The 10153-nt window shown below is 35.0% G+C and overlaps 1 protein-coding gene across 5 annotated transcripts in view; it reads left to right on the plus strand.

Annotated features, from left to right (window-relative positions):
- LOC110460848 (5'-AMP-activated protein kinase subunit gamma-1-like) overlaps positions 1 to 10153 on the plus strand; it is a 331224-nt gene that overhangs the window by 167324 nt on the left and 153747 nt on the right. The window contains exon 2 of one of the 5 annotated variants that reach the window (XM_021514036.1): positions 1953 to 2314. The exons of the other annotated variants lie outside the window; for them this stretch is intronic. Within the exon in view, the coding sequence (XP_021369711.1) occupies positions 2300 to 2314 (15 nt within the window). The 5' untranslated portion in view covers positions 1953 to 2299. The remainder of the gene's footprint in view (positions 1 to 1952; positions 2315 to 10153) is intronic. 5 annotated transcript variants of the gene reach the window in all.

The raw sequence follows: 10153 nt of genomic DNA on the forward strand, positions 1-10153 counted from the left end.
TCTATAAACTGAATCAGCTGACATTATGATAATGACTGGAGCCTTCAGTAGCTTAGTAGGTGACTTATAGGTATTAGGTCTCTTTCAGCATCCCATTATATGTCAATCCTTCATTACTTGTGCCTGGTATTGTAGTACACTGGGTATAATTATCAGAGAGTTTCGTCAAGGACACTGTTTCTGGAAGCCCGATGGAGAAGTTAGGCTTAATTGATGCTGAAAGTCTGTAGAGGAAGAATATTAACTACTAAGTTGTAGGTATCAATTGATAGTCCACAGATCACACATAACGGCAAGACTTGCTGCGAAAAAAAGAGTTTATCTGGTGTCAGGGGAAGTAAAACAACTGAGGAGAGAGGGGAGAAAAGTCAAAAGGGGAAGTAAAACAACTGAGGAGAGAGGGGAGAAAAGTCAAAATACAGATACTTAAAAAAATTGTATATTGGTGAATTGAAAAATCTTGCAAAAAATTGTATATTGATGAATTGAAAAATCTTGCAAAAAATTGTATATTGATGAATTGAAAAATCTTGCATTTTAACTATTCAGTAGAGAAAAATCACATTTTAAGTATTGGTTAAGAGGAGACAAATCACTACATACACATAATTGGAATGTATATATCGGTGAAGGGAAGCAGAATGCATCTAAATGACCACAGGGGGACAATTCAAGTTATTGAAGGGAAGACAACTCTCACCTAGTAGAAAACTCATTGAAGAAGCTACTTATTTCATAGATCTATGAGGGGGGAGATAACTCATTTAATTCTATCAACATCCAGGTGTTTAATGAGTGGACACGTACCACTTAACTTCAGTCATCAATGAAGTGGAGACAGTTTATGATGTTAGATCAAGTTATTTCAGGGGAGAAAACTCAGTTGAACCAACTCTCATATTAAATGTACATATATGTAGGTAGGGTCAGGGAACCAATACAGAGACAACAATAAAAACTTTGATTTGTCAGCGTTCTATTTCCAACTGTTTCAGTTGAACAAACATCGATTAGGGAACTGTTTGAGTATTCATTCATAGACTGACATCACTGTCGATGTTCACAGACCTCGCTGGGCCACATGTTTAATGGACAAATATAGAGGTTCTGAACACAAAATAGATTGTCAGAAGTTGGCTGTCAATGTGTGCTCTGGGGGAAATTTGTCAAAAGAGCCCAAGAAAATTATCAAGGGAGATTACTGATGAAGCAAATGAATTGGTTGATTGTAGTCGGTTTGAAATAGAATAGCTTTTTCTTTTCTTCTTCTTTCTTCTTAAGAGTACAGGGGCTCCATCAATATCCTGATGATTATGCCCTTGTAGCTAGGTAGAATGATGGAAGGGATGTATATTGATACATATTCTGCACAGACTGACCAAGTGACCAGTACAGGTGTAGGGGGGAGGGGGCAATATGTGAGGGAATTAGTGACCAGTACAGGTGTAGGGGGGGAGGGGGCAATGTGTGAGGGAATTAGTGACCGATACAGGTGTTTTGAATGTGTGTGGAGTTTTGACTGAGAGTTGCTAGTGTGTAAGGAATGCGTATGATGTATACATATAGTGAAGTCTTTCATGTGGGAAACTGTTTTGTCAAGTAAAGTCTCATTCGTGTAAAAAACAAAAAACCTAGAACAATATTTCATCATTAAGCTTAAATAGAAGAAAAGCTGCTCTTTAAAAGAAATGAATGGAATTCAATTATCCAGAATGTTTGATAAAGATTGAATGCTCATTAATATATTATCATCTAGTGATTGTCATTGTACTAATACATGGAAATAAAACTCATGTAAAATTCATCAATGCTAATTAAGACATAATCCTATAATTATCGAGTGATTATTGAAATCAACAGTCAATTTACTTGATGATTAATGAATCTTTATGTTTCTTGACGGCACTGCTTCATGATGAATGATCTGATGATTGAGGTAATTGAAATTTCAGGGAACGTTTAAGTGACGTTTTGTTGTGTGAATAGACTCTTGTAGCTATTCGTAATCACAAAATTGGGAAATATCGTCAACAACTGTTTAACGGAAGATTCTGTGGATTTACAAAACACATCATCAAAAGAAGTCGTTGTGAGAAAGACATCTCTGGCTTTGATTTCACGCGATCACTTCAAATTGTAGTGAAGAGGCTGTGGAAATTTTCTCTGTTGTTGTATGGATTAAATAACGCTAGCTAAGAAAAGTGCTTGTGGATCTGTGATTTGTGTTGGAATATATTGTCGCCCCAAAGGATTACTTGTGTGATCTCTATTTACTGCCGAATCTTCACTACGCTCAAGGATGGCACAAAAAATGGTAAGAGTTTTTTGTATGGCTTCAAAATTTTGGCAAATCTGAAATATTTTCAAATTTGTTTCAGATGAGATATATCTTTGTAACAACATTTTTCAAGTACTGGAAGAACTACATAATAATAAAAATAATGCTTCTTTCTTTTTAAAAAGAATCCCCAATGGTACTAAGTGCAAATAAAGAATGATTAAACACACACTGAGAAAGAATTTCAAATAGAAGACTGCACAAAAAAATATTCCCTCTGTTTTAGAACGGCTTGCCACTACCAACAACCTAAAGTTGACCTTTGGCCTGTGTATATACTGTCTTTGCAGTAACAGTATATATTCTGGTGCAAACTCATGATGCATGATCTAGGTACATAAAATATACTAGAGCGCCACAATAACCAAGAACAACAATATATCATCCTCTGTACATGCCGTTGGTATTGTCCCCTCGTTGGTATCGTTCCCACTGTGGATAGTTCTCGTTGATCATTTGACCTTGTTACATCTAATTGACCTTGGCCAGACATTTGTTCTACATACAAATTAACTCTAACCTGACCTCTGGTTTTACCTTTTAGTCTAGATCTGTTTCTAGCAGGTCTTAATTTGACCTTGTCTGACCTCTAATGACCTAACTTGACATGTCCTTGACCTTATATGATTATTGATTGACCTAAATTATGACTTTTAAGTTATATGCTAATAAATACAGTAACTAGTTTTGCTCAATAAGTATTCAACTTCTGTGAATTTTTGTGTGAATATCAATAAAAATATGTTGCCATGAGGTTGGTGCTCTGAGAAGGCAACAGGGGTTTTATCGTATTAATTGCATACAAACTCTTTCATGATATTGACTAATAATCAAGTCATGTTTCTGACCAACATGCCGCCATTTCTTTAATAATTATTGATAAAAGAATAAAGTAAATAGTGTAATGTAACATTGACAGATGGCTATACTTCATCAATTCAGACTTCATCAGACTGTTCATTTCAAAAGTGTCTATCGATTTCAAACATGATATGTTACACTTTGGTTTATTATTCATCCATTATTCATATAATATTAGAACTAAAATGTTACATAAAATCTATATATTCAAGTTTCATTTTCACAATTCATGGCTACATTCTGTAAATAATCAGGGTTGTTACAAAGATGGTGTTCTTGTTTACAAAGAATGACATTTTAAACACATACAGTTGTAATTGAGATTTCCATCAGTTCTAGTATTGACCCACACATTGAACTGCAATATGAATAAACCAACAACCCAGATATTTGATTGATCAGAACATTCCTAAATAATAACAAGCACTGATTAAGTGTCTGAATATTGTCTATAACAGAAACATAGCTCAATTATGTATAATACCCATAGCTCAATTAGAAAGTAAAAATTGCATAATTTTTGTGTGAACTATAATTGATATATCGGCCTTGGATCAATTAAGGTACCAAATACCTGAAACTGAATTAAGATGACAGACTGTATGTAATCAAGATAAGAACCAGATGACCTGAAGCAGACTTTATTTGAGGCAATTAAAGGAGACCTAGACACATCAAAGGAATACCATTCACCATTTAGATGAGGACTGGAAGCAGCCAGGATTTCATCCCATTGTAGCTGATCCAATATCTGTTGGATACTCTCAGAAGTGGGAAATAAGATGCATTGTAAATTAAACCATTTATGACTGACTGATATAGACGTATACTTATTGCTTCTATTTATAGTTCCACAGCTGACGCTGATGTTAAGTCATTGACCAATCAATTTCGTCCTCAAAGTCGTTGACCAATCAATTTTCGCCTCAAATTGGTGACAATTCCTCTGGGCGATAAGAACTTGTTGACATGAAATTTAGCTTACGCTTAATTTGATAAAGACCTGTCAATGATGAGTGTCAAGGTTTATATTAGTGGCGGACACATTGTGGATAAATATAGGATCTAGCGTATGTTTCAGTTCCAATGGGATTATCGAAAAGGGTGTGATGTTCTTAGCTCACCATCATCTGATGTTGTGCTTTTCAAATCCCAATCAACTCTCCATCCTTAAAATATTCTTGTTTTTTGTTATTTCTCAGGAAGAAGTTGATGTATTTTTCCAATGTTTCTTATGAAGATTCTCCTAAGCATTAAGCACACAAAAACAAGATGGCTGCCAAGTTGCCATATTGAATTTTGACAGTTTTAGTTTGATATGGCGATTTCTTAGAAAGTGCACAAGATTTTTTTTTTAAATTTCACTAGGTGCTTCTGGTTAATACTTTATTTGTATTCAATTTTGAAATTTCCGATTGTTCTGAAAAACAAGATGGCTACTAAATGTGGCCATCTTGGATTTAGAAATTTAAGTTTAACGTTATTTCACTGAAAAATACAGGAGGGGATATTTTAAATCAGCAGAGATCTATTTAATAGTAAATCAGCTTAAATCTAAAGATTAAAAATGTGTCCTACATTGGACGATAGTGATACTAGCTGGTGAAGCCATCAATCAGTTACTAGTTATCTGATTTAGGTGCTCTGAATTATCAGGTCGGCAAGTTAAAGGATGATTTTAGAAAAAAACAAATTTGATTTCGTTAGTAATGAGAAGAGATAAATTGAAACTTTGTAATCGAGACAAATGTCCTGTGGCAATAAGATTCCTTATAGAAACTAATGTCTTCTGACGATGGGAGGTCAAGGACTTAATTCAGGTGGCTATTAGGATGTACTGGTATCACTAAATGACTGAAGAGAGAAAATTACAATGCAATCAGAAATGCCACGAACATTGTCTTCAATTTGTACAAATCTTATGGAACTTACAGTAATGAAAGTTCATGTAACACAAATAAGATATGTTTAACTGGTAATTATTTTTTCTCTTAAGTGTGATGTGCACTCTCAACTTCAACATATCAACAATTAGTCCAGTGAAACTATACATAGCTAGAACCAGGTTATGTGATCACTTAATAAATATCCAGACATGGCAAGTCAAATCTGATATAGAACTGATAAAGATCCAACAGTGTATAGGATACAGAAAATTTCAATGATCCAGATAACAGGTTTAGGACGGAAAAAAAAAATGGATTCAAGAAGGAATTAAGGTTTCAGATGCAGGAAGGTTCAAAATCCAGGGGGTGTGGGGGTAGGGGTTGTATGGTATTGAGGAGGGTTATAGGTATAAAATTTAGGTTATAACAGGTACCGTCATCAGTGTTTCTACAACTATCTTCATAGACTGCTCCAGTTTGAAGAGAGTTTAATACACACATTGCACCATAAGGAGACAGATTATTAGTTGTAACACGAGGTCTATCTTATATGATACTCTGCTTAATATCAATCTACAAGTGTAACACTATCAGCTCTAGATTAAGCTTGCTCATTTCAATCTACAAGTGTAACATTATCAGCTCTAGATGAAGCTGATTAACTGGTTAATCTATGTTTATGTAAATCTGTAATTGGACTGGATTGGATCTTGCCGAGACAACCTGTCGACAGCGTTTTATGCAAGGCCGTAGAGGCTGATCCGAAAAGGTCAGGACAATTGTGTACTCACGATTTACCGAAAATAGGATAATTGTTTCTGGAAAAACAATTCTTAATCTAGAAAGTTGCTGTTCAGCAGACTGTTTATAAGTATTTCTTGTTTAAACATGTCGAAAATATCTCCAAAGGTTTTGTGGATATAGTGGTGGGAGGGTTATCTATGGTACCAGTTTCAATAGTGCTAACAGAACACTATATCAATATCAGTAAAACTGATACTCTCAATTTGAATGAAAATCTACTTCACTCTCTTAATTTCAGTAAGTTTATACTCAACATTTAATTAGATTGGATAATGGGTTTCACCAATACTGGATATATGCCTACTGAATATAACAATAGCAGTATACCTTTGTAGACATCAAACCTTGCATTTTCTGTACAAAGGCATACATTGTAAATTGGTCTGGACAAAGTGGTGACCAACTGTCCAATTTATATCATATCCTGAGGTTTTACATGTATTGTTCAGCCTAATAGATGCACACAAAGGCTTATACAAACAGGGACACTCCCTCATTATAATAATCTACAGCCCGTGTAGATCCAAACTCCAAATAGACAACAAGGTCATTCAAGGTGGTTATTGACACAAATAGGTGGTATATGAGGTTGATTGGAATTTACCTGTATAGATGCCTTCATATATATCCCTCTTACAGCAGGGCTGGGTTTTTTGTCACCAGAACAGAACCCCCCTTAATTAGTATAACCTGCTGTAAATGACTAGGTAATACATAGACAGTAATAGATTTGTCTAAGTGTCACATAATGAAATCTGGTCCTGTCAATCATTATGATATACAGAGTTATTGCCCTTTGTACATTTTTCATTCAGAACATTGTCCAAGGTTTCAACTTTGGGACTAAAGTTAAAACTGTCGTAAAACTGACAAATATGTTTAATGTTCTTCACATCATGACTTCAGTTTTAAGGTGATTAACCCCGAAATATTATATATTATCAAACATGAAAGTAATATTTAGAAGATACCTGTCTCAAAGTTCAGTGATTTGTAGAGTCTGTGCAACAATTGTTTTAAGTGTGGTTAGCTTAACATAAAAAAAAAATACGATCAATTCATGTAACTTTTCATTTTCAAAAATCTTTAAAAAAACAATTAAAAAAACAATACATGTGACATAGTTAAGATACTCAACTTATGACAAATATGAAAATATTTGAACGTTTTCAAGATTTATCGGAAATAATTAATTAAGAAACTTTGAGTTACAACTCATGAAGCTGATCATGCTGAGAATAATTGGACTGTGTTTGTAGCCAATTACTGACCTATGATCAAGGAAATGTCAGGAATGTGTGGTTGTGGTCAAGGAAATGAGTTGGCATGGTCAGAGGAAATAAAACATCCAGAAGACTTCTTGTTGTGCGGTGTACTGGTTAGCGATACCATGCTAGCTTAAAGTATCTATAGCCCAGTATAGTCACGATACAATGTCTAGAATCTAACGGCCAGTAGTCGCGGTAATCAGTAGCATATCATTGTATTGTAGCAATATTACCTTTTTATGTCAAAGAAAGTATGATATCTGGATGATTTATGTATATATGTCCAGTACAGGTATGTCACTGGTCAAGATAATAAAATGACCGTTATATCAGCCACCTACATGTACATTGACCAGTATATTTGTGACATCATGTTGTCCTGTCATGTAGGAGGAGTGCTAGTATACATACACGATACAACTATAAATAGATTGTTTATAACCACGGAAAGCACAGTGGATAAGTTTTTATTAATAGATTGTTTACAAACTGGAAAACACCCTGTGGATTATTGATGTTTACAAAACGGGAAATGTCCTTGGGAATAGATGTGTACAGAAAATTACAGAATTACCTGAAGCTGATGTGTCAGATGGCAGATATACATAATTGCTATTAATTGAGAGTTACATTGGCTTTGTTTCAGGTCATCCTACATTGGATGGTGGTGTAGCAGGTAACAACATTACATTGAGATCACTTAATTCATGATCAGTTAGCAGAGCTTTCGTGTCGAGTTGACCAGATAACTCACTTTTTCAAAATAAAACAACTGACTTGAAAATAAGACAACCTCATAGACATTCTGGATTCCCTGTTGTTGAATGTGTATTATAAATAAAACAGGAACGTATTACTTTAGGTCACTTTTTGAATTCAATTTTCAAACTGTTCTGTAGACGGCATACTTAGTGTGCCGAAACATGTAACTAAATGTTGGGTGTATCCGGCACGGAGATCCAATGTCCTACCGGCAATAGTCTGTGGTCTAGTGTCTTGTACAGGAATTTGGGGGTGGATATCACAAGGATATTCAAACAGCTGCATCTATACGAGTAATAAATTCAGTAAGATAAACAAAAGAGGCATCAACACCCAGGATTCTGTTATGGTAGACGTTTACAGTTTACCTCTATCATAACGGAATCCTGGGTGTTGGTAGACGTTTACAGTTTACCTCTACCATAACGGAATCCTGGGTGTTGGTGCTCTTTCGTTTACCAGATTGACCTTCTAGCCATTTCTACCTGAACAATGAAAACTGATATAGGGATACATGAAGATATGTAATGGAGAAGATTTGAAGACATTTTCATTGTTATCGTGTAGAGCATTTGTCTGCAGCCAGCGAGACGATAGATCACTAGTTGGTATACTGACCGATAGATCATTAGTTGGTATACTGACCGATAGATCACTAGTTGGTATACTGACCGACAGATCACTAGTTGGTATACTGACCGATAGATCACTAGTTGGTATACTGACCGACAGATCACTAGTTGGTATACTGACCGACAGATCATTAGGTGGTATACTGACCGATAGATCATTAGTTGGTATACTGACCGATATATCATTAGTTGGTATACTGACCGATAGATCATTAGTTGGTATACTGATGATACAAATTTTGGAGATTGCTACTGGATTCAGATCCCTTCTGGGCTGAGGATTTTTTTGGATCCTAATATATGACCCAGGATATTAAATTTTTATTACTATAAAAACAGGAAGTAATGCAGTAAAAAAAGGTCCTGCCTGTGTTTTAATGTATACTTGAACATTGTTCAGAAATCACTAAACAGGTCAGAAGATTGACTTTTTTCTTCGCATATTGACAGGAAACTTTTTCTTATTCAGGTCATTAAAAGTAAAAGCCAACTCATGTCAGTGCCACACCATAAAATCTAAGGTTTTTTAATTCCCAAACACACTTGTCACCAGACTTCATAAAATGTTAGAAAATAATCAATGGGATTTTTCTCACTGTATATGTCGCAAGCTATTTATGACTTTCAAAGATGACAAGTTTTGTCTTTAATGATCTTTTCAAGGCTAGATCATAGAAAATTTGCATGAGTTGGGAGATTTAGCTACAGCATGTAATATTGGTATATGTGTCGGACAAACATTAACTCGAGATTAAGGTGTAATATTTCTGCCTAGAAGAGTTTGTCGTAATTTATCCCTGGAAACGTATTTACACCAGAAACGAGAGGGAAGCAAATCTATGACATCTGTATTAATCAAAATTATCTGTTTTCCAATTTGTGCTCAATTAATCTAGATCTTCTGAGGTCTTTGACACCAAGATTTATGCTCTTGAACACGCTATTAGCGTCTGATTGCTGTACTTCGATAATCTGTTTTTGATTTAGAAATGTATCGTTATTGGAAGTGGATATCATTAAGAACAAATATTTGTGTAAAAACATTGAAAGCCGAGTGCTTTAGGTCATGTGTTTACGATCTTCGTTATCTAAATGGAGACCAAGATAGGAAAATGAAAGAAAATTCATTTAAAGCTTTTGCGCTGAACTAATTTATTTACTTTCCTTGATACTGAAAACCAAGATTTTACACAAATTGATGATACAGATTGTAGAGATAACTATAGGCTGCTTTGGCTTGCTCTATTCCTGACTTGCCATTATTAACTTGCTTTGTTCGTGACGCTCAGCTTTTGACTTCCTTCATGTTCTCGACTTGTGCTGTTTCTGAATTCTGAATATCCGTTTTTGACTTTGTTTATGACCTGTTCTTTAGTTAATTTCCTTACTAAAATGTTCCTCATTTGTGTGTTCTGTTTCTGACTTTTTAGGTCACCTGAGCTTTAGCTCAAGTGACCTATTGCTATCCGTTTTCGTCCATCGTCGTCCGTCGTCCGTTAACATTTTACATTTCAAACTTAAAGTCAAGTTCTGCTGGGCCGATTGAACTGAAAGTTGGTAGGAATGATCGCCTCATGGTCCTGACAAAGTGTTGTTATTTTT

This window comes from Mizuhopecten yessoensis, unplaced genomic scaffold (genome assembly GCF_002113885.1).
Source record: "Mizuhopecten yessoensis strain PY_sf001 unplaced genomic scaffold, ASM211388v2 scaffold10489, whole genome shotgun sequence".
Taxonomy (NCBI): domain Eukaryota; kingdom Metazoa; phylum Mollusca; class Bivalvia; order Pectinida; family Pectinidae; genus Mizuhopecten; species Mizuhopecten yessoensis.